At 47.1% G+C, this 24,135-nt stretch overlaps 3 protein-coding genes across 5 annotated transcripts; 2 read left to right on the top strand and 1 right to left on the bottom strand.

Moving 5' to 3' along the window:
- The first annotated feature begins 90 nt into the window (after positions 1-90).
- Positions 91-8,544, top strand: il2rb (interleukin 2 receptor, beta). Its single transcript, XM_040191635.2, has 10 exons — positions 91-606; positions 1,309-1,403; positions 1,541-1,661; positions 1,764-1,830; positions 2,032-2,128; positions 2,273-2,418; positions 2,649-2,835; positions 4,174-4,276; positions 4,360-4,438; positions 5,498-8,544. The coding sequence occupies exons 2-10, from the start codon at positions 1,322-1,324 to the stop codon at positions 6,254-6,256; spliced, it is 1,641 nt and encodes a 546-aa protein (XP_040047569.2). The 5' UTR covers positions 91-606; positions 1,309-1,321; the 3' UTR covers positions 6,257-8,544.
- Positions 8,545-11,210: 2,666 nt separating this feature from the next.
- On the top strand, positions 11,211-15,989 carry c1qtnf6a (C1q and TNF related 6a). Its single transcript, XM_040191671.2, has 3 exons — positions 11,211-11,543; positions 14,295-14,498; positions 14,669-15,989. Exons 2-3 carry the CDS (start codon positions 14,303-14,305, stop codon positions 15,220-15,222), a joined length of 750 nt encoding a protein of 249 aa, XP_040047605.2. The 5' UTR covers positions 11,211-11,543; positions 14,295-14,302; the 3' UTR covers positions 15,223-15,989.
- Positions 15,990-16,690: 701 nt separating this feature from the next.
- LOC120828219 (carbohydrate sulfotransferase 12) lies at positions 16,691-23,454 on the bottom strand. Of its 3 annotated transcripts, none has more exons than XM_078084693.1 (7): positions 23,294-23,454; positions 21,668-21,731; positions 21,112-21,352; positions 20,648-21,034; positions 20,029-20,181; positions 19,768-19,947; positions 16,691-19,626 (listed from the first exon to the last, which is right to left on the bottom strand). In XM_078084693.1, exons 4-7 carry the CDS (start codon positions 21,017-21,019, stop codon positions 19,078-19,080), a joined length of 1,254 nt encoding a protein of 417 aa, XP_077940819.1. In that variant the 5' UTR covers positions 21,020-21,034; positions 21,112-21,352; positions 21,668-21,731; positions 23,294-23,454; the 3' UTR covers positions 16,691-19,077. The 3 variants fall into 3 exon arrangements, with proteins under 3 accessions (XP_077940819.1, XP_077940820.1, XP_077940821.1); XM_078084694.1 differs by having other exon boundaries at positions 23,287-23,403; XM_078084695.1 differs by lacking the exon at positions 21,668-21,731 and having other exon boundaries at positions 23,294-23,406.
- Positions 23,455-24,135: the final 681 nt, after the last annotated feature.

Below are 24,135 nucleotides of genomic sequence, written 5' to 3'. Positions count from 1 at the left end.
GATGCCGTACAACTCTTGAAGGTGTGTGTGTTTGTAATTTGAATGAGGCCATAGGTTCCACATCTGGATCCTTGGGCCACTCTAGTCCTCAGAATCGTCACTTTAAGGTGTTTAAGGTGTTTAAATTGAGTCCCGGGAACCTTCGTGACAGGACGACGTTTCCCTCTGAACAACCCTCCTCACTTTGGGGATTGGGACGGGATCGAAAGAGGATGTGGTGTGGTTTTCATTTCTTGTTTTTGTTGGAATGATCACCGTGACGACGTCCAGGTAGCTGTTTGCTGGTGAGCCGGAGGAGGTGCTCTGCAACCTCTCCCCCCCCCCCCCCCCCCTCCCCCCGCCCGCCCGTCCTCTCACACAGCGTTGTGAGGCTTCCTGTAAGCCCCAGAGACGGGCTGTGTGGTTACAAGTGGAAAATGTCACTGGGCACTTTAAAGAAGACACTGGGCCGCGACAGAGGAGAAGGAGGGATGAGCGACAGACAGAGAGAGGGAGAGAGATCACGCCAGAGACACACACGAGGACAGGAAGAAAAAAGGACGTCTTTTAAACTCGTCAGTCCAGCAGAGGACACTGCAATGTGTCTCTCGGGGACCCTCTGATCAGGTACTGTACCACTTTCTTCCTACTGTTGCTGTCAAAAACACCCCAATAACCTGTGTCATTTCTAACAACTTGCCAATATATTCTAGTACTTTCATTTTTTGACAGCGTCTTTTCACAGCGGCTTTTACTGAGATAATATTATAATAATAATATGTCATTTCTTTCTTCTGTTTCTCGTGTACATTATATAATATATAATATATGGATGTAACACCGATAAAGTTACCGGCAAAACACGACCTTTCAACAAATGCTGCTTTTATGAAATCTCGAAATGATGATCAGCACCAGCGGTGCTGCTGCTGATCTGAGTCAAGTTTCGCTCATAACCGCTTGTTCTGGATGAGCGTTCAGCTCGGGGTGGAACTAGTATGGTTTCCTCACCTCTCAAAACTCTACCACCGCCGCGCAGTTTCAGAAACGAGTTTCCCTACATAAAGAAACTCGTTTGGGGTCACATGTTCAAACCGAACCTCCTAGTTTCAATTTAATGCGCTTCTTTTACATGAATTGCGAGGACAACAGCATCAAATGATAAAGACATTATGAAGCAGAAGAATGAGGTGCGATTAGGAGAAACTTTTGGGTCCAACATGTAAACAACCGTCTTTCTTTTCTGCATGAACATGTTAATGTTTTTAACAGTATTGATTTGCGTCCTCAAACAAATGCTCATTCTCTACTGATCTTCTGTGTCCACAGTTCTATTGTGGCCATGGCCGTGCAGGTCCTGGTGACCCTGTGCGTCCTCGCGGTTCTGTTTTCAAAGTCCGCAGCAGACTCTCAAGACTCACACGGTATAACTGAATCAAACTGGAATTTTCAGCATTCCACTTCTGCCAAATGCTGAAACGCGGCTGCTGGTTTATTGGGACATGGAGGACAGGTCCAATGCCAGCGTCCTAATGTCTCTGTTTTGTCTCGGTCCCTGAAGGACTCTCCTGCGTGAATGACTTTGTGAACAACGTGAGCTGCACGTGGGACGGCTCTGGACTGGACTGCTGGATCGTTGGTATGAAGATTACCTGGATCAGAGCCAAACAGGGAACGATTATGTGAGATGATAGAAGTACACATTCACCTTCATGCTGGCAGCTCGGTCAGTTGGCCCCAAGTTGCCGCAGTGTGTGTTCATTTTTGTCAATTTTCTCACTTAGTCGAAGCTGCAAACTGAAACAACACCGGAACTCTCCGTCAGGGTGCAGTTTTGTCTTTGAAAATGAAGTAAGTCACAAATATATCAACCATGAGAACCACATCTTTATTTTACCCTGTTGAATTCCTGTTTGGTTGTTAATGTATTTTCAGATGTAAAAAAAAAAAGAAGAGAAGAATCAACAGTCTTGCAGCAGAGCTAACTGACCCATGCTATTTTTATCCTTAATGTAATAGATTGTATTATGTGTCCCCCCCCCCCCCCTCCAGGAGTTCAACCCTTTTATGGAGGAGATGCCCTACATACGAGTGGAGTGTAACGGGACGATGGTGGAGAACATCACAAACTATTCACCATACAATCACGGTCAGCGACTTTTACTTCTCCTGAAAGCTGTGACTAGTTCAGTTGCCTCTGTAAAATAATTCACAAATCAACTTCTAAAAGACATTTGGCATAAAGTCTCATTCAATACCAGAGAATAACGCGGGTGTGCGTCTGCGTTCACAGTCAAAATGCATCCTCCGAGCGTTCCCAATGTCAGCTGCACGCCCAACAGGACCCTGATATCCTGGAGCCCAGGAGGTCCTCCGTCAGACTACTTCAAATCCTTCAACTTCCAGGTTCAGATCAAACAGAAAAACAAGTCATGGAATGTAAGTGCCCGTGCGTTTAGGCACAGTGATAAGCTCAATGCTGATGTCACCATGCTCGCATGCTCACGATGACCTAACTAACATGATGATTTTTAGTTTTTAGTTAGTGCAGTTAACATGCAAACATTTGCTTAAATTGCACAAAACACAGAGTGCAGCTGAGGCTGATGGCAAACACAGACAGAACTGATGTTGCAGAAATCCATTCTGTTGTTTTTTTGTTGTTGAAGGAGTCCAACACTTTGTTCACACAAGAACAAGAGTTGATCGTAGCCAGTTGGAAAGTGAAGGGGCTCTGCCAGGTCCGGGTGAGAGTCAAACCTGTTTTTTCCCAGACAAGCAGCCACTGGAGCGACTGGAGTCCTACGACATCCTGGCTGGGTGCAACAGACACGGGGACAACAACACAGGATGAAGGTAAGAACATTTTGAGTGCTCGTGTTCTTTGAAGGACAACAGAGAACAACGGCTGACGGGCGAACAGCTTTCATTTTAGGGAGTAGATAGACATCTACTCTTTTGGATAAAACTGATCCCAGATCTGAAATGTAGTCGTCCATCGTGGTTCAGGGTCTTCCCCAAGAACCGACAAACAGAGCCACTTATGGGCTTTGCTTCCATGTCGGGCTATTAGGGGTCTGTGTTGTCCAGCCACCTTCTTTTCTCCGCCAATTTTACCCCAGATAATGCCATTAATCTTGGAACGATGGTTCAGAGCCTCAAATGTTCCTCACCGACTTCAAGCGAAACCACTTTTGATGAAGCCCACTCTTGACCTTTCGGCTGTATTCTGAAGCGACATTATTTACAGTTACTCAACCCCCTTAGAGGATCTACCACGAACACGGCTTTCGCCCCAACCACAGTACAGAACGAGCCTCGATCGCGGTTCGTCATGACTTAAGAATCAATAGTGACAATGGCAGAGTGTCCATTTTGGTATCTTGGGCATTTGACACTATCAATCAAGATCATTTCAACAGGGAGGCTTGGTCTGTTGGCCTGTCAGGATCAGCTCTCGACTGGATTTTAGTGTCATTGTGAGAATGCAGCTACTGTGCAAGGAGAGGGAATTTAAGCTCCATGTGGTGGTGCCAAGGGTTTGTTTTGTTTGCCCCCGGATCCGCTCATTAAGACACACATTGGATTTTACCATGCTAAATAAAACGGGGAAAAAGAGTGTGGTGCATCAAAAGAAACTATTCTGATGACATCATGCACCTACATTGGCCCTTGTTCCTCAGTGATCAGAGGAGTCAGAATTGCTTGCGTAGTTGAAACTGGAATTGTGTCACTCTATTAACATTGAGATGGTGAGTAGCTTTGTACACCAAGGAGAACGCAAGAAAATCTCATCTGTGCTTTTTATGGATTTCGTTTTTTGGATTCTTTTGGTTTTTGATGTCATGTCCGCAAACTCTTTTTTCAATATGGTTTTAAATTACACGTGTCATTTATACGTCTATTTTTGGTTGCGCTTTCTGTTTTATCTTGAGGCTATCGATGTAGTGTTTGGTGCCACAACCTCTGTGGTTGCTCATATGTCGTGCAGCACATCGTCGACAGAAATGAATCAGATAACGAAGTTCTATGTTTCTTGCATCTAAAACCCACAGTGATTGTAATCTAATAAGCATTGAAACGCAACTTCTTCCCCTTGAGAAGCGAATGGGCAGAAAAGGAAGGTTTGGGTTTTGTAATGATAGCAGTTATAGACGTGAGGATTTACATTGTAATGTCCGCTCTGTGTTTCAGAGGGGGTTCTGGATACGTCATCCATTGTGATGCGTGTTGGGATGGTCTGCTTGAGTGTCTTCATCGCAACGCTGGTCCTCTACAAGGGTTGTGCGAGCAGAGGGTGAATATAATGTTGGCTTGTGTGTCTGTCTTTGTGTGCATGTGCGCCATGTCTTTTCTAATGGCTCCCTTTTGTCATTCCAGGCTCCTCAAAGGGAGGCCAGTACCAAACCCTTCTAAATATTTCCACACTCTCCACTCTGTACACGGAGGCAATGTGAAGGTAAAATCATTTTTACGACTTTTGTCACGCAGAGCACTGTGACACACGGGTAACAGCTCTGATGTACTCACATTGCTTGCAAAATTTAAGTATGATTAACCTTTACTTTGAATTTCTTTTCAAATGCTGAATTTTTTTCATCCACAATTCATCGACTTTAACATTCTTTGATTCAATTGATTAATTTCTGGTGTTTTAGTGATCTTAAGTTAAAGTGACTAAAGCTGCTTGGTTCACTGTGATTCCCAGCCACAACAAAAGTGTCGACGATTTCACAAAAATGGAAACAAAAGACTGTGGCGTCGTGTTGTGACGCCTGGAACGCCGTATTTGAGTAATTTCAGGATCCCAGGGACCAGTTGTGCTCTCATTTTGTAGAGTTTGGTTAGTGACGGCTACACTACACACGTTTAACCACAGCAAAGAGTACTGCCGTTATTGTGGAAGCAGCAATACCTTCATACCACTATGAAGATTCTTAACTTCAATTGAAAGCCCCGCATTTTGGGATTGTAGAGTACCATTTTTTTACAAACACCGGGAGTGTAAGTCGTAAGTTGACCAGGCAATTTATTAACAGTTCCATCATGGGAATTGTAGCGTTTTTGGAGCCATACCACAGTCTTAAAGTGAGGACATCTCTTCCTCAGCTGCTTCCAGTTTTAACAATATTCTCTAAAATCTGTATTGTGTATTGTGCAATTAAATAAATATGCAATTAAATAAAACATTAAGGTCATCAAACGTGCAAAATCCCAGGAGCCTGCTTTTGCTTCCCCAGTCGAGGTTGAATTGTGAAATCAGCCGTTTTGGTGTTACGTCCCTTCTCATGTTGACCGACTTCCTTGCCTATTTGCAGTTTGCAGCTGTGGTTCAGGTTGATACGAAGTAAAAGCCTGTTTCTCCCCCCTCACCTGAAAGGACGGCTTTTGTCTCTGTCGTGTATTCAAACCAACAATGACCCACATTTAGATACAATGGCTACAAATTCAAGAAACGCTGCTATCGTGTCTTTCCTCAGCTGCAAGTCTCTCTCTCTCTCTCTCTCCTTCTGATCAGGAATGGCTGAATCCTCCGTCGGCTGCTGAGTCGTTCTTCACAGCCCAGCCGTGCGACAGCATCTCCCCAGTTGAGATATGCGAAGGCTGGGACGTGGTCGCCACCACCTCTCCCTCCTCCAGCTCCAGCAGCGCCCTGCTTCACTCCAGGCACGACCCTCGGACCGCCGGCTCGGACACCAGCGGCGTGGTTGACGATTCCTCCTCCTCTTCATCCTTCTTCTCCAACGTGGGCTACTTCATATCCAGCTCCTCCGGCAGCTTGGCGCCAACTGGCCTCGGCCCGGCTCACCCGGCCTGTCGGGACGATTTCCGCAACACCCTCAACCTCCGCCTCTCCCTCCACCCGGCGCTCGACGGCTGTCCAACCTACGAGAGCTTGACGAGGGAGCCGCACAGCCCCGACTCCGGCTTAGGCATCGCAAAGGAAGACGAAGACGGCGATGAAGACGAAAGGTTTGCTGATGTGGAAGAGGAAGGTGCCTCCGACGACGAGCCGAGCCCTGCTCGTCTCATTCTCCATCTCCCTTCCCAGACGTGCCCCTGTGCTCCACCCGCTCCTAACGCTCCCACTCTGACTACCATAGCGAATAAGAGCCAACAGGCGGAGGTATCTGTGGCAGCTGCTCATGGCCACTATGCGGCCTGGCCCGTGCCCGGCGCCATGTGCCGGTCTTCCTCCATGCCCGTGGAGCCCTGCAAGACGGGCTATCTGACACTCAAAGAGCTGCAGACGACATTCAGCAATAAATCTATCTGAACAACCTGTAATGTTCACCTGGAATAATCCCTCCGTGGCGGCTTCTTTAGTATGAAATGTGTTCTCATCACAGGCAGCCGGACTGACTGTTTATTCCAATGTGATCGTATAAGCAAGCATTTCTGATCGGTTTTACTAATTTCATTCACTTTAAGGGCTAAATGAACATTATTCACTTCTGGCTTTATATTAAGCATTTATATTAAGCCACTCGATTACTGTAAATCCAATTTTAATCACCTTCTTTTGCTTCGGTCTCCTCCAGCTACTCAGTGAAACATCCACCAGCTCGTTTGGTGTACTGGACAGCCTGTGTTGCCGGCTGGGTCATTATTTTTTCCGGTACTTATGTAGAATATACATACATTGTTGAACTGTAGGACTCTTCAGTCAGTAAGCTTCTTTTTCATAAGTGTGTCAAAGCATTGAGTTTAAAGTCACTTTAAAGTGAACGCTAGAATCAGTCTTAATAATAGTTTAAAAAAGATTTTCATTTCAAGAGAACAAAAATCTTCATTTCTGCAGGCAGATTTGGGATTTTAAAAGCATGATTTAAATGTGTTTGGACAGTGTAAATATTGCTGCATTACTTACTAATAGAGAATGTATGTATTTATTAGATTGCTATTTCCAGACCTATGGAAATCATTGAGGTCTTTGCTGCTCTGTTCTCTACACATGGCGTATATTTCATATTTCTGACGCACGCTGTTGTGACATCTGTGCAGAGACCAAACAAAAAAAAAACCTGCTGGTAGAAATGGGTCAACCTTTGGCTTCCTGTGTCGTTGTGGAGTAAAGAACGAGGGCTGGGCATGTGCGAAGTGAGAGAAGAGTGCGAGACGACAGAGGGAGTTGTGTGCGTGTAGTTGTGAGTGTTGACATGTCCTGTCAGGTGGTCCCGGTGGTGTGTGTGAGAGTGAGAATGTGTATTAGAGTGTGGTTTGACATTTAGCTATGATGGAACCAGCGACATCCGTTCACCTCACAGAGAATATGTGATATTCAGCCATGTCAAGAAATAACACACTGCACTGCAGACACAAACAACACGCAGACACCTTAGTGCACTGCACACAAAAGATATTTGTAATCAATAGCGCACTTTCTGCTGCTGAGTCTTTGTCCTCACGGCCTCTCCAGTAGTTCACCCTGCTGGAGGAATCATGCCGAAAGGGTTGAGCTCTTTTTGTGAATCGTTTGTATCTTTATGGATCACCAATCAAACCCAAGACAACGGGTTATTTTGAGGTAGTGTTAACGTTAGGTTTTAAGTAAATAAAGAGCTGGAATATATCATGACACATTGTAAACATACCATATTTGTGTGGGTAAATACAACAATAATATAAATGCTCCACAGGGATTTTGATTTTTCAGATACCCTTAAAATACTGGTGTACTAGCGGAGAGAAGTTGTGAAACACCTTATTAAACCAAAAGAAGCGCAATCAAGTGAAATGAGTAAAAGGCATTTTTTTAATTTGCAGTGTGAAAAAATCAACTGTTATCTTTTTAACAGAGATATATACATATATAGCAAATGCTTAACTTTGTTTAACCCTGTGTAAGTGAACAATTTAAAATGTATCAACAATAAACACCATTTGATTACTTTTTAAGAATTTAAACAGATTTTTTAATGGTTTTCATTTTCATTTCCTCCATTAATTCTCTATGTTATTTGCTACAACTTATAAGATAAGAAGTCTTCTCTGTTCAATACTTTAACTTGTTTACGACCATGTTTTCTGAGACATATTATACCGTTGAACAGGATGACATTTAAATGACATTTCTGCCACGTAACGTTGAACTGCGGCTTTTACTGGCGTGAATCACTGAATTCAACCTTCGTGTTTGGGACGGGCGTCTGCTCACATTGTGTTGTGTACATTCTCCAGTTATCTCGCTGCTATTGCAAAAGAAGAGTTCACATCCGTGTGTCACTTTGTTGTGTGGGAACGTCCTTGTGTCGAGGCTGTTTGGCTGTTTGTTTTTTATTTCTAGCAGTCCGATACCAAAATGTCTAACAACATTGCCCCCTCTTCAAATAAGCTACACGGTGTAATATCTCGTAGAAGTTATAGCACACTCCATCACAAAAAGACATGTTGTAGTTTATCACGCAAAGTCATGAAATGTCCTATTGTGGTTTTTCCAAAAAACACAAAAAGCCGTTAGGTCAGAATCCATGATGTACTTCATATAGAAAAGTTGAATATGAATTTGATTAAACAGACGTGACAGCCATTTTAAACTATGTGTAATAAAATGAATCCCAAAGACATTTTGTAGTATGTGAAAAACACATCTTCAGTAAAAGTTTAGTCCGTCAAAAAGGAAATATGAAAAAGTCACAGTATAGTATGTCCTAAAAAGTGCCTCAATATATTGTTAAAAGATTCATAGTTTGGTACGTTAATGAAAGTCAGTATAGTTTGTTGAAAAATGGATTTTTAAGTAACCGTGGAGAATTAAAAAGTATTGAAGACCTGAGACCTGAATAGCTGTCGCCGATTTTGGTAATATTAAAAAAAGTTAAATCAAAATAGAATTAAAATAAAAAAGAGATACAGCATGTTGAAAAGAAGTCCTACTAAATCATGTCGTAAGAAGTCATGAAATGTAATCGTAAGCATGTTTAAATGAAGTGGTAACATTGCGTTTGTGAGCCTTGTGTGGGTCTTGTTTCATCTATTTTCTGTAAAGTCTGACTCCCGTGTGTCTGGTTTGTTCTCTCTCTCTCTGCCTGCTGCACACCTGTAAGCCTCCTGCTGAGAGCACATCTGTGCAGGATCCTCATCAGTTGTTCATTTAGGTTCATTCTTTGTCTGCGTACAATGTACTGAATTCCCTTTAGCGTAATTTCCGCCGCTCTATTTGTTTCGGTTTTTCTGCAACTGCTTGATTCCGTGTTGAAAACAATGTCAAAATAAATCATCAAAAGTCCAAATGGAGAACGTTGAATTAACACACGGTAGCAAATCATATTGAGATGTTTGTAATCGGAGAACAACTCATTTTGTTTGAGTCATCATCGGATCTGTCCGACGCTGAACCGTCCTTCGTCGTTCCTTAGCTGAACCACAAGAATGTTTTAAGGTCCATGTCATGAACCCAGCTCTGTTTTTCAACTCTGGAGACAGTTTAACCATAATTACGTCAGCCGCAAACTTTTCTTTTTTAAGGAAAAGAAATCGGGGCGAGGTTTTGGTTCGGCAGCTTTAGGCCTCAAGTCTCAAGTCTGTGTGATGCTGCTGGAGCCCACAAAGCAGAGAGCCAGCCGAATGAAAGGCAGTCGGGGGGGATTAGGGTTAGAGGGGCAGCTGACTCCTGAGCTCCACCGGGGAAAAGAGCGTCTACATCCCAAAGACAACAGATAGCGAGTGTTTACATGGAGATAGCCTCTGGGTTTTTTGTTTTTTTTCTCTCAACAGTGTATCAGCTGGAGAACGGAGGAATGTTGTGCTGCTATAAGCGCAGAAGGAGCCTGTGAAACCTCAACCCTCGGGGACGCAAAGGCGGTAATTTTTAACAGCTGTGCTCATGTTACACGTGTGCACAAACTCTGCATCCGTCCTCCTCCTGGCCTCTGACGGGACGGCCTTCTGTAAGCAAAACCACGGACCTCCTCTGCATCCTCGGCCATCTTCTTCGGCGAGGAGACAATGGATGTGTTTGCAAGTCGCCATTTGGGGTTATTACTCCTGTTAGCTTAGCTTAGCACAAAGACTGGAAGCAGGCAGAAGCGCCGGCCTCTCTCTGTCCAAACGTCCCTCATTCACAGGCGAGCAAAAGTAACGGTGGCGAAATTTGCATTTAGCATCTTAGAATCCGGCGTCAGGTTCAACCTCGGTGAACTTTGACCAGCGTCTCGGCCTCAACCAATAGCGGCGTGTGTTTGACCTCCACTCCAAGACAGCGGGTCTCTGCACGTGAGACGTGTTGTATTGTTGCGTTGTTGTTTTGACCCTTTATGCTGAGATGTCAGTATTTGTATTTGTGAGCAAGAAAACAAATGAGTGTATTTGGTCTAAACTATTTGGCCACAAGCCAAACCAGTTGGGAGTTTCTGGCTGTTTCGGTCGGCCTAAGAAATTCCACAGCAAGATAAAAAGGTGCAGAACCTCAGCGCGTTGATAGAGGGTCACGGAGGGCGTCCATGGAGCCACGTGTTAGCGAGTCTAACAAATTCATCTTCACTTCTAATCATGTGAGATCTACATCAAACACTTTGTCTTTTCGGCCTCTAAGAAGCGGCGTGACGGATGTTTACATCTGCAGCGTATGTGGGATCACGTGGATTACTCTGGTGCCTCTGTGAGAGATTCACTGCATCCTTCAACGCACACGCAACGCACACGCAACACACACGCAACACACACACACACGCCCCGAGGCCCAGAGACGCATTCTCATATCTCACATTTCCTTGGATGCAGTTTCTGTTCCAGACTTTCTCTCACCGTGCATCCTTCTTACATATGCACGCGTCTCTCCAAATGAAGCCCGGAGCGGAACATTGGTCATACTTCAGGTCTGGAAATATATATTGCAGCCCCCCTCCCTCCCTCCCTCTTTCTCTCCCTCCCTCTCTCTCTGCAATTTGAGGCCGCAGCTGATATGGAGGAATTCGGCACAGAGGAAATGCGGTCCCAGGGGGAGAAGGGGGGAGGGAGGAGGGGTAACCATCATTTTACTTTACTAGGCTTTGTCCTTAAAGCCTGGAGGGTGGTCTGGAGCTTCTGGGCACCACCCGGTTGATGCAACGCAACACTCACCATCTTTAACAGCACCATCAGTTTCCCATCGTCATTTCAAGGTCACCACAAACCTCCTTTACGGGCCGTAACGCGTCCGTCAGGCTGAGTGGGCAGACACTTGTTGCCTCAGTCTGCGTGGAGCGAGGAGGGATCCACGGGGCGCATCTCACACGCACCGGGGGGAGAGAGAGAGAGAGAGGAGGGAGAGGAGGGAGAGAGGAGGGAGAGAGAGAGAGGAGGGAGAGAGGAGGGAGAGAGAGAGGAGGGAGAGAGAGAGAGGAGGGAGAGAGGAGGGAGAGAGAGAGAGGAGGGAGAGAGAGAGAGAGGAGGGAGAGAGAGAGGAGGGAGAGAGGGAGGGGAGGGAGAGAGGAGGGAGAGAGAGAGAGGAGGGAGAGAGAGAGGAGGGAGAGAGGGAGGGGAGGGAGAGAGGAGGGAGAGAGAGAGAGGAGGGAGGGAGAGAGCGGCCGACTCAGGACTCTGACTCTGCGGCGGACTGAAGCGGCTGCTGAGACGTGAACGAGGTGAGGTTCCTTCAGATTAATGTCCCCGGTGAGTGTGTGTCTGTGTGTGTGCGCGCGCGCGGGACGGGGACGTTTGACGACGGGAGTGAGTGTGGATGCGCGCGTCCGTTTGCTCTCCAGCGGAGGCGCGCAGGGCTGGACGAGCGCACAAAGAGAAAACACCTCTAGTAAAGCCGCGGGATGTTGGTGTAACATGTGGATTCTCGTGCGGTGACTTCGGGGAAAGTGGTGGATTTGATGCTGGGGTCACTCGTGCGTCCAGGAGGTTAGAGAACCAGGAGAGATCAGAGAGAGCAAGCGGGAAACTAAGTTAGGCAACAGCTGCTTACACAACGGATTTTCTCAATGTAACGTTATGAGAATCCAGCTTTTTTTTAAGGCTTTTTTTTTTCATTTGGAGATTTCCAAGAAAACCAGTCATGCAATGTGCCCACATGTCAGTCTGGAAAGCCCAGCAATCTTGGCACGAGCTTCACATTTCCACTGCGAGATGAATGTGAACTCCATAAACTCCACGAGCGCCAACAACAACATTTTGGATCGAAAGCACTGTAAGGTTAAACAAACAGCGAGATACATGTGGACGGATCCATCAGCACCACAAACCGGGTTCTGGGAGAGCGAAGGGCCCTGCATGGACGGCAGAGGGCCCCATGAGTTGTAGTCTGAGGCCCCCGGGGGCCTGGAAGAAGAAACACAAGCGACGCAGCTACGAGGTTCATTCCTCTGTACTTGTGTTGGATCTTTCTATCCGTTAAGTTGCGCCTAGTTGTCCATCTCTTGTTTTATGTGTCTTCACTGTCATTTTGTCTCTTTGTGTCTCATTACTTGTTCTCCGGGGCGTAGGACACTATTGTGCTCCCTCTCCCTGCATTCTCCGTGGGCGCCTCCCCGTCCTACGGTGTCAAAATGTGCCCAAACTGAAACCCTGACATTTATTTAAACAAAAACACATTTGTTCTGACCGTTGGAACATCTATTTTTGCTGATGATCACCATGAGTCAGCGGCCGTTCCGGCTGCCAGCATCGCGTAACATTTCCATTCAATGTCACATAATAACACACAGCGTGTTCTCCTGTGTGAAATGTACAAACGGCAGTCTAGAGGTGCAGCACCACTTAACCATCTTTCTATCAGGAAGGATCAGGAAACATTTATTGCCGTAATATATCAGACATACAAGGAATTTGACTTGGCGGTTGGTGCGTAACAGCAGACATTACGACAATGGACGACCAGACAACAGCGCTCGAGGAATAAAATAAAAAAATAATGCTATGTGTTAGTTTAAAAATAAAGGATTGAAAGTTAAAGTTAAAAATATTTCAAAATTAAAAAATAAAGTGCACCAGCGAACAGAAAGTGACGTGTGCAGTGAGAAAGCAAGTGACCGGTGGGATGTCAGAGTCAGCCAGTGGGGGACTCGTCCCAGCGTACAGCCGGACGGGCTTTGTTCAGGTGGCTCACTGGTGGGACGAGGTGTCTCTTTTCTGCCTTCGTTACAGTTGTTGTTGAACCATTGATTGTTCAACAGCCGGAAACGTTCTTTTCCCACAATCAAATGTGTGTATTTGTATGTATATTTATTGAAATGTCAATAATCCGGTCACAGCCTTGTCTTTGTGGCCCCTCCTCACAAACGGCCCCTGCATGCTACTTTTCCACCCCCGCTTTTTACATATCATCCTTAATAGTTGTATTGTTGTGCATCTTTTAGCCTAAATGAAAACGATTTTAATTGTACAAAATATGCACCTAACAAACCGGTAGCTCACAGAGCACAACTACCCTTTGCTAAACTCCCATGATTCCACTGCGAGGGAGACGGTAAAAATACAAGGGGCCTGTCGGCCGCAGCAAAACTGCGACAGAAAAAGAGTTTTTTGAACAGGTAGAGTGTTTGTGTTTGTGGTCTTTTGTGTCCGCGGTCGGTCTGGATGCAGCTGTGCCGTATAAACACCACACAGCACACACTGTTCTACTTACTCTACACTGGCAGGGAGCCGTCACCGTTCCATTGAGAACTGCTCCGCTCGGCCGTCTGTGTGAGGAAAGCTCCTGCGCTGACTGTGACGGATACGTGCCGGAGAGCGTTCCGCGTGATTGATGATCCGTGTAGCCGTGCCAGCTCCCACTATTTTGACATTTTGACATTTCCTTTGCCGCTGGGATTTGGATGATAAGCGCATTAGTGAGTGTTTGAGGCACGTTCTGACCCCTGAGAATCAGCTCTGAGGATGTATGAGAGCAGTAATCCTCCTGTTGGATTATTTAGTTGTAAGACTGCTTCACTTCACAGACTGCTTTTTTGGACCTCAATTACTGACTCCTGTATTCTCTGAATGGATAGATGTTTTTTCTGGCTCAGGATGTTTTTTTAATCTTTCTACCTCTCAGGGAATGACTTCCCCGACGATTCATTTTGGTTTTAAATCCTTATATTTGTCAACCAGTTATTTGAAATGTCTCCGCTGCCCGCTCAATTCACTGTTCAATTCTTTCTGTGAAACGTACTAAACTATGGCTGCGATGGACTGAAGAGTGTTTATATTTACTATGTGATCCGTTTATATGATCGAGCTTCAGCTGTTCTGTGTCAGCTAAATGCCAGTGTGCTGACATACAAGAAGGTAAACGCGGTTAACATCACGCTGCTAAACAATGCCAGACATTTACAGCGGGTCCAGATCCACCAGCAGAAATGAATTAAAAAAAAAAAAACTGTTGAAGTTTTCCTTTTTGCTTGTAGGCACAGCCATGTTGGGTGTCTTCACCCTCCTGTCCCTCGGCTCCTTGGTGGCCCTGGTGCGTCCTCCCAACGTCCACGCTGTCCGCTGCAGGCGCTGCTGTGATCACTTGGAGCCGGCAGAGGGCAGCGGAGACCAGCCGCCCACACGGGGGTTCAACCACGTGCCGGAGGTCCGCACCTACATCAACATGACCATCCTCAAAGGTACTTTCTCCATCGGCGTTCGTCGAGTATACTTGTACAAGTAGCTGAAACGGATCCTTTTTGATTGGAATTTAGTGGCCGTCCATGTTCATCTTGGTTTTACCTAAACCAGGGGAGATAACGTGGCTTTTTATTCATGCCGGTCGTGTGACCAACATCGCTCTGTGCAGGTGACAAAGGTGAACGCGGCGACAGGGGAACCTCAGGTAAAGCTGGACCTGAAGGCCTCCCGGGCTCCAGAGGTCCCATGGGCTCGAAGGGCTCCAAGGGCCAGGCGGGACTCCCAGGAGACGCCTGCAAAGTCCAGCACTCCGCCTTCTCCGTCGGCCGCCGCAAATCCCTGCACAGCGTGGAGTCCTACCAGGCGCTGGTGTTCGACACCGTCTTCGTCAATCTCGATGACCACTTCAACATGTTCGACGGGAAGTTCCTGTGCCGGGTCCCGGGGATCTACTTCTTCAACGTCAACATCCACACGTGGAACTTCAAGGAGACGTACCTGCACATCATGCACAACGAGCGCGAGCAGGCCATCGTGTACGCGCAGCCCAGCGACCGCTCCATCATGCAGAGTCAGAGCCTCATGCTGCGCCTGGAGCTCAAGGACGAGGTGTGGATCCGCCTGTACAAGAGGGAGAGGGAGAATGCGATCTACAGCGACGACGTGGACGTCTACATCACGTTCAATGGGTACATCATCACCGGCACCCAGGGGGGGAACTGAGGGGGGAGCGGACTGACGTGGCAGCAAAATGCAATCCGATGAAAAGTGGTTTCTATATTCTATATTTAGATTAAAGTAGAGGTTCAGCTCGTTCCACGGACAAAAGGGTTACCAGAGGACCGGGATCGACATACGAGGTCATTGGACCTAACTAATGCTTTTCAGAGATGTGTAAGTTTCTGTTTGCGATCCCAAATTGGGCTTCTTAATTTCATAAACATTCGGTGGGGATTATGGGGAGAAAACCTCTCAGTAACAGAACAATGCGGACTGTAGTTGAGTTTCATGTGTGGTGCTAGAACACGATACTAACTGAACTACACGTACTGAAATATGTATCGGATGCACTTAGATTTATTTTTTATTAACTGAGCTATGTTTTGCTTTAACTTGAAGGTTTTTCTCCCTCTCTCTTTATCGTAGTATCATGTGAGTGAAGATAAACTGGAAGCCCAACTGCAATATAAAGCTAATTATAGTAAATAGACTCATGTAAGTTGACACAAATACCTGACATTAATACACTCATATTAGTTAGGTACTAACATGAATACTATAAAGGCATTCATTCCAGTATTCCAATTTTATAATACTATGTTAATAATACTCAATTGTAGTACTCCCACTAATTGGTTTCAACACTAATGTGTATTGTTTATATTAACAATGTTTCACTCACATATTGAATGCAGTTCCTCACTGTAACCACTGGAGGGATGATTTGCTCTCATTTCAACCCAACTTTCAGTAAATGACTCCAAAAATAAGTCTAAATGGACAGTGTGTCTTTCTGTTTATGTGAAGTCTTTGCTTCGCTGATCTGGTTGCTCTGATGCTGTTTTCCTGCCGGTCAGTCAGTCAACACTTCTTTACAGTTTGTTTGATGTGTTTTCATTTGCTCTCGTCTGGTGGTTGAGGATGTTTGTTTGAGTTCGACAGGCAGAAAATAGACCCGGACGGGGGCCGTCTCCACAGGGTGGAGGGGCCCGGTAAGAGAGTCACACCCATGCTGCACATCTCGTCTGAACTGCCCCCAGAATGCGTCGTAATGAAGGTTTTAATACAGATGTGTGGTTTTCAGTAATTAACTGGTTCTTCTCCCAGTGCTCGTTGCTTTTGACCGGGTTTCCTTTGATCCTTGCAGGTTTCTGGTGACAGCGGTTTGGTGTTTTGCACGTGAAACACTATGCACATTAAAGGGGGTTCACATTTCAGGCATAAACATCCGCAGGTTTCCTGATTTTAATGAAATTGTCCACATTTCCTGTTTACATTTTTGCGGCTGCAGTTTTCTGTTTCCACATTTCCTTCATGTCGTCCCTTGCTGCACGAAGGGACAATTCCGCTTCTTGGTGCCGAGACAATAATATAACTGGTTACTTTAAACGACATCCTTGTGCCAATATTATCTCATTTTAAATGTATACAGTCAATATATCAGGCTGAATTTGAGAGAGACCAATACGTATTCATCATGCCCCAAAACCTTTATTTCTCTTGTACAAAGAGCAGATGATGGGTGACATCATTACACTGATGAGTCTGAATAAACACTTTGCATTTCCCCTTATTCATGAGAGAGGGAGCAGGTTTGTCAGACAACAACTCTTGTGACTTCATGAAATATTAATAAATGTTTAACAAAAACATGAATAATTAAGTTATTTAGGTAGGTCAACAGACATTTAAGCTGTTTAACAGCATCAGTGCTGTTGAAGCGGCAGATCGCTGCCCAAAAAAAACAAAAACAAAACACCATCAGTCAAACCAATCTTCATAAAGATCTATTAACACCCACTTCAGAAGCAGCACGTATTCAGGTTTTATTCTGCTAATGAATAAACCGTTTTCTTTTCCCTTACACTATGATTCATCTTCTGATGTTGCTGTTTGCCCTTTTACAGAAAATACAGCGGAGAACAAAAGTTCTCAGATGAAGCCGGTGAAACGAAAAAACACGACAAAAGAGCATAACAAAAATACAAAAGAGATATAAAAACAAACACTGGTGAGGAGGGAGGGTGGGATGACTGTTCCTTTGTTTTTGCTCTTAGCATCTACCTGCTTTTCTGTGTGAACATTTAGATCTACATGGGAAAAAAACCAACGCACCACACGACGATCGCAGAAAACCACTTATTGATTCCGAATGAATGCCTTCTATCCAGAACACCCGACCCAGACATTCACGGGCCAAAAACGCACCGTACTTTTACAAAACGAATAACCCAGAAGGCAGAAGGTGTGACTCACAGAATAAATCACTTACAGTACAAACCACACAGTGAACCCGCGTTGAAGGACACACAAAGAAAGCAAACCACTGGACACGAGTGCAGACGGAGGCAGAATCCCCACGAAGGGCTCTGCTGTTTCCTATTCTTTCCAAAGAATAACGACACGAGATGAACAAGGCCCAGTATATCAAATATACCTTTCACAAAGTAAAAGTCCTCCTACAAAAATACTTTTTTTTTTTTTTTGCTGTGTAAACTTTTGCAACCAAAAGGCACTGTCTGACCTTCCCCCTCTTCTCATATAAAAGATGCAGCCCAATCCACGCCGGAACCACGATTGATCCGGACCACCTCCATTAATTACTGGCAACAACCTCACTTGTGGAGTGATGGATCTTCACTGCCAATACAAGAAGAAGAAACAAGAAAACAACCTGTGTTGGCTTCCCATGATGTGCACAGCTCCTCGCGCCAACATCCTGTGAAAGTGCTGCCCGTGACACCGCCCCGCCGCAGTCTCCAGGGTAACCCGATGTAGGTCACCGTTAATAACTGCAGCTCGTGTGCGATCAAATGCTTATGATGGCAGCGCCATGGCAACACAACAAGCATTAAAAGATAACGATCCCTGGGTCCCGGTGTGAACGCACAGAAGCTCACCTTTGTGCAGATGAAATGAAAAGAATGTGGAAAAAACAAGGTGTTCTGCCTGAGAGGCGAGCTGAGACAAAGCCAGCTGTGCGGCCTTTAGGTCCACTGGAAAGGCTGTGCTTCCACACGGGGGGGCGGAGGGGGGGACGACTTCACGCTGGTCAAATGGAGCTCGCTGCGAACGCTTTTCCTGCAATGCTCCTGGGAATGTAACCAAATGGACTCCTCCGCTCTGAAACCGCAAGGGTCTTGCGTAACATATGATCGGCTTAAGCTGCGTGTTAGGTATAAAAGCATTCCTCCCATGTCTGATGTCATCATTCGTCTTCTTTCACCTTAAAAGTCCCTTTCGTCCTCCGCCTTGACGTTTGCACATTCACAATGTGAAATACTGACAATCTAAAAGCTAATCTCGTAACACCTTGTTTTCCCTAGTCGCCACACGTCTCCCTGTCCATTGCATATGTGTTGGCTTCCATGACATCACGAACACGCGGGGTACGGCTCTGTGACATCACCTCGGCGTCCTGCTACAAAGCCTGCGTGATCGTCACACGGCGGCTCACGTCACGTGACATCAGCGGCGGGAGAGGGGCCTCGACTCTCTGGGACGGGGGTGGGGGGGGGGGTTAAGGACTACACTGAGCGTAGGACACGCTCGGGGACACGCACCGCTTGCACGATCCGTACGCCGGCTACCCCACCGTGTGCTTATCGTTATCTCTGTGATTCATGAGGGGAAAACAACGATTGATAATGGCTGTTAGCCGGGATTCACCTCATTGCTGTGTGCTTCTTTAAAAACAGCGAGTGTCCCCAACGATGTGCACGCTCAGTGTAGGACACACACACACACACACAAGACCGGAGCAAACACCTGCAAACCCCAGAACAAGGGGAGCATTATACCATGGAGAACGTGTGTGTGTGTGTGTGTGTGTGTGTGGTGGGTTCGGTAGAATGCCGGTCACTCGTTGAGGATGGAGTCCGGTCTGTCGTAGCCAAAGAGCCTGAAGTCGGGCTCGTACAGCTTGTAGAGTTCTCTCCGAGCCTCGGCCGACACCGAGCCGAACCAATCGGACTCCCAGGTGCTGGCCGTGAGGTTCCTGTGGGAGGTGGGGAACTCCACCACGTTGTCCACGCGCAGCTGGCGCAGGAGGTGCTCGGCGTCCTCCTCCGCCGTCTCCAGGTGGCCCACGAAGTCGTACTGAATCTGGCACGGGTGGCAGAGGCGGTACACCTGGCGCCAGTGCTCGTTGAAGGGCATCTCCTTCTCCGTCTGCGGGTCCAGGAGGTACTGGATGAAGTTGGAGAAGGTGGGGTGGACGCCCACGCCGAACGCCTCGTCCACAGAGGCGGGAGGCGTCGGCTGGTTGGCGTAGCGGCGCAGCATGACCTGGGCGAAGCGCCGATAGAAGTCCTCGTTGCGCAGCTCGAATTTATTCCGGTAGGCGGAGATGAGGCGCACAAAGGGGTCCCGCACGAAAATGAACTTGGTGTATTTCTTCAGCTTGACCTTTGACAAAAAAAAACAACACACACAGCATATCATTTTCATTATTCGTTTAAACCGACACAATGGAAAGTCATTTACACAGCTGTTTAAACCAGGAGAGAGACCACAGAGGACACATCGGGGTAGAGTGTTTGAACAGACCTTCATCAGGTGCCGGGCGAACTTGCCGTAACGTTTCCAGAACTTGTTGAAGGTGAAGTGCATGCTGCTGTTGTGGACCAGGTCCCTGGGGACGGCCAGCGGGTCCCTCTGTGGGACGCCGTCCCGCAGCATGCTTTCACTGAGGACTATCATGATGCGCTTCCAGTTGCTGCACGCCACCTGAGATAAGAGGGTGGTGCTGTCCAGTCAGTACTCTGAATAGTGCATCACCAGCGTGTAGGTTTGGGCGGGTTGGCCTACCTTGGGGACGTAGCAGTAGATGACGCCATGCCTGTCGTCCACGATCAGGTGATCCAGCTCCCTGTTGGGAATGTCGTCGAAGGAGCGGTTTTTGCCAGGAAACACCAGGCTGTCATTAGCGCACATCTCCTGGAGTAACCGCCGCCGCTGCTCCTACGGCACGGACACGCTCACCGTTAGCGCTTCACAGTAAGGGAACGTGAAGGAGACACCGAAGCCCAGAAGCCTTCACTCTTCCGTGTACAGACCCTGGCCACTCGTCTTCTAAAGCTCCTTGCAGGTTTCTGCAAGTCTGCTCGCGTTTAAAGACATTTGGAAGTGGAGAATTTAGCTTACGTATACATATGCAGTTAAAAACAAGTTCATCCATCTAAAAGTATACGGCATGACATTGTTTAATACTTATGGCACCAAAACCAGAATTGCACTGTCATCAATATAGGAAACAACATTTCAGTTTAGTTCCAAATGATGTGAGCCAGCATGCAGCTCGCTCCCCGGCAGACTTCAATATTAATAATGAACCCTGTTATTTATACTTGCGCTTTTCTTTCTTTTTCTTTCTTTCCTGAAGAAACATTAAGCGCCACCAGTACGACTGAAGCAAAATGATGCTGACCTGTCTCTCCCGCAGCTCGGCTGCCAGTGGAGTGAGGTGGATCTTCCACTCCCGCCGCGGGACGTACCGCTCCTCAGCTTTCTCCGATTGGTTGCCTGTGTCGGCGGGGGCGGGGTCCGTGGGCTCGCCGGTTCCCGGCTCCAGGAACTGGTTGACGAAAGCGTCGATGTCGGACAGGAAGGACGGCGTCCGGGAGGTTTGGGGCCGCTGAGGGCGAGGAGGGGCGGGGTGCGGGATTTTGGGGCCCGGCGAGACGGGGGTGTGCAAGTACAGGCGGGAGGCGCCGACGTCGTCCCAGTAGATGATGATGAGGAGGATCATGAAGGCCGAGCCCAGGACCACGAAAATACGGAACATCCTGGACGTTCCCATAGTGACTGCTGCTCGCTACAGAAACACCATAGCAACTGGCTGACTGGAAAAGTCTCTACAGCATCACCACGGCAGCAGATTGGAACACTTACCTGGGTCTTTTTTAATTTGATCAACGGCGCAACAGATTGGAGTCATAGGGCGCGTTGCTACAAGGTCACCATGGCAACAGAATCCAGGTCCATGAGCTATCTCTCCCCACGGCGATAAACAGGTAGAAGAACTGGAACTACAGCAGAGGCTGGTGGGCTCATCGTGATGCCGCCGTGCCGCAGGAATGTGCTCCTCGCGAGCGCAACTGACCAGCCGTAAATAAGGTCGCACCTCTGCAGCCTGCAGACAGAGACACAGAGAAAACCACCGTTACACGCTCAGCGCTTCTCGCACATCTGGTTCCTTGTTTCATCACTCGCTAGCATTTCAACAACAAAAACACTCTAGAGCGGACGTCACTCCTTTTAAATGGAGAGATCAAATACACATAAAATGACAAACCAAGGAACACGTTAAGCAGAATAGGAAACTGATATACCCTTTAAGCGATGCTAAATCAAATTCCATGTGCTTCTCAGATTTTTAACACTAAAAAAAAAGATTGTATATGAGCTTGGTTTTCTTTCACAATAGAGCAGTAAGATCAAGTCTGACCGTTTATTGGCTTCAGTTTCTTTTAGTGCATTTCTCCCTCGGCCCTCTGCGTTGACTTAACTCCCTGCAGGAAAAATCACAAGAAGTCGTCAAATGTGTGCACGCCCGAGGCTCCGCATACCGCAGAGTAATAACTTTTGCATTGGACAAGTATCCTGCTGTACCCATATCTGGGCTTCCTGTGCATTATGCTACAGCATCGGCACCTTCTAAACACCGAACACCCCTGAAGTATAAGAAAAGCCTCAATGTTTAGCAGCCTTTGAAAGAAAGAGGGCCAATTGCAGCCAGTTTACACGCCTCACCAAGGAGATATGTTCCATGTGTGGAAAGACATGGTAAGGCCATCTCTCTTCATAGAGAGAGATGGCCTTACATCTCCATCGTGATGCATGTTTCCTAATTTCCCCCCCATTTTTTTTTTTAATCTCCGGTGCTCCGACACTCTTCTGTGTAGCTCTCCTGCAGCAGTCATCGCATTATTTCTTCTTTCCTGGAGCTGAGAGGGGACCATTGACTCGGAAAATCATCATCAGCCTCTCCAGAGGCGGCCGGCTACACTCCTCTTCCTCTCTGCACGCCGGGGAGGCAACGGCTGCCCCATAAAAGTATATTAAATCAGGCGTAGCAGGGTGGAGGACACATTCAAGAGGTTCTGTCTGCGGTGGGATGTGGAAATTGAATCCCGATAACAGCAGGAAAAAGAGAATGTAAAATCAAATCTACATTATTGTAGTAATTTTACTCGACTTCAATAGGACAGCAACACTTTGCAAGATAAATGAGGGTTTTAAAGACTGTGATGCATTGATTGAAATTCAAATACAGACATTTGATGATCTATAGCAGTAATATGAATAATATATTATCATTATAATACCGAGGCCACGTTTGCACATCAAACACTTGCGATATTCCGTTTTGCTGAAAGCACCTTTAACGAGGACGCGTTTAAATGCAGCTGACCCCTCACCCACCCGCCTGTTTCCTCCACCCGTCTACTCCCTCCACCCGTCTGCCTCATAGTTTGAAACAATAGATCGCTACACTTCCACGACTTTTATTTTCGTTCATATATTTGGGGACTTTTACGCAGCATCGCGTCAACAAGTCAACAAGCCTCCGCGCCGTAGTGCACATCAGCGGGCTGCTGTCTAACCCGCAGCCCGCTCTGCTGACCCGACCGCCGCGGGGGGAGCAGGGGGCAGGGAGGGGTTATAGGGGGAGGGACGGGGAGTAAATCACACCGTCCTGTCCGCAGCAGCAGCCTCCGGACCGGACACAATGTCGCCTTTGACGGGGGAGCAGCGCCCCGGAACGGGGCTGTTCCCGTCGGGCGCGCAGCTCCACGGGTCCCTTGCGACGCGCCGCGAGAAGCCCTCGCAGGCCACATTGGAGACAACGCAGAGCAGCGAGGGGACAAAAACAATATCAATGTATTGTATCAACAGACGCGCTATCAGCGGGACCACGGCGGCGTGTGTGTGTGCGTGTGTGCGTGCGTGTGTGTCCGTGTCCAACGCAGCGCGTCCAGCTGAGAAGCGGCGTCGTTACCGCCGAGCGGAGACGCGGCGCGTCGCTTCCTACAATTATAGTTCGTAACGTGAAGAAAACGACACGTCTCACCTCTGGTCGGAGTGGCCGTGATCTCCGTGCGCCGCGTCAGCTGAGCCCGTGATGCGAGTCCGCTTCTTTTTTTTTCTTTCCTCTGTCCTGAAGAAAGATGGAGCGCGAACACGCAAAGCACCGCGAGAGTTCGTAGTTGGAAGTTTCTGCAGAGTGAGCTCATGAAGGGGAAATGTTTCACCTTTTTTCTCTTTCTGGGTCAGATCCAGCACAACATGTCTCTTTGCTCAGGGATGATTCATGTAGACAGCCCCCCCCCCCCCCCCCCCTCAGCCCCTCCCTCCTCCACGTGTGCCGAGAATAACCTGCTGTACCTGCAAAAGCAAATGTCATCATCAGAGGAATTAAGCCCGAAAGAACGAGGAGGAGGAGACGTGGCGGTGGGGGATCTGGGTCTATTTCTGTTGCCTCTGATGAGTCTAAAATCGTGTTATTTGTGAACTCTTTTCATCCTGTGACATCAAACATAGGAACGGAGCCCCGAGACACACACACACACACGCGCGCGCGCGCGCCCACACATCTGCTTTCAATCAGCGTCACACAGTTCACCTCCACTCACTGCTGATTTTACGCGCAGCGCTGTGCTCTCATTAATATGCTCAGTATACATTTGTAATGCGGCAGTCATTCTAATGACACACACACACACACACACACACACACACACACACACACACACCATAACAGATCCATAACTATTCTCAATAGGATGAAGGGTTATGATCGACATCATTTCCAAGCACCGACAGACTTATATCATGACGTGTATATCATGTGTACACAATCATCTGACTTTTCGTGATGTTTATTATACTTTTGTATATTTCATCACTTTTGAT

Source organism: Gasterosteus aculeatus, chromosome 11 (assembly GCF_964276395.1).
Source record: "Gasterosteus aculeatus chromosome 11, fGasAcu3.hap1.1, whole genome shotgun sequence".
NCBI lineage: Eukaryota > Metazoa > Chordata > Actinopteri > Perciformes > Gasterosteidae > Gasterosteus > Gasterosteus aculeatus.
This window is presented reverse-complemented; position numbering and strand designations above follow the sequence as displayed.

Coding starts and splice junctions, on each gene's coding strand:
- il2rb (XM_040191635.2), top strand. CDS start 1,322: ATGGCCGTGCAGGTCCTGGTGACCCTGTGCGTCCTCGCGGTTCTGTTT. Junction 1,662..1,763: donor GCCAAACAGGGAACGATTAT/GTGAGATGATAG, acceptor TTTCTCACTTAG/TCGAAGCTGCAAACTGAAAC. Junction 4,277..4,359: donor AAGGGTTGTGCGAGCAGAGG/GTGAATATAATG, acceptor TTGTCATTCCAG/GCTCCTCAAAGGGAGGCCAG.
- c1qtnf6a (XM_040191671.2), top strand. CDS start 14,303: ATGTTGGGTGTCTTCACCCTCCTGTCCCTCGGCTCCTTGGTGGCCCTG. Junction 14,499..14,668: donor CAACATGACCATCCTCAAAG/GTACTTTCTCCA, acceptor CGCTCTGTGCAG/GTGACAAAGGTGAACGCGGC.
- LOC120828219 (XM_078084693.1), bottom strand. CDS start 21,019: ATGGGAACGTCCAGGATGTTCCGTATTTTCGTGGTCCTGGGCTCGGCC. Junction 20,182..20,647: donor CCGAGCTGCGGGAGAGACAG/GTCAGCATCATT, acceptor TCCGTGCCGTAG/GAGCAGCGGCGGCGGTTACT. Junction 19,627..19,767: donor TCGCCCGGCACCTGATGAAG/GTCTGTTCAAAC, acceptor TTTTTGTCAAAG/GTCAAGCTGAAGAAATACAC.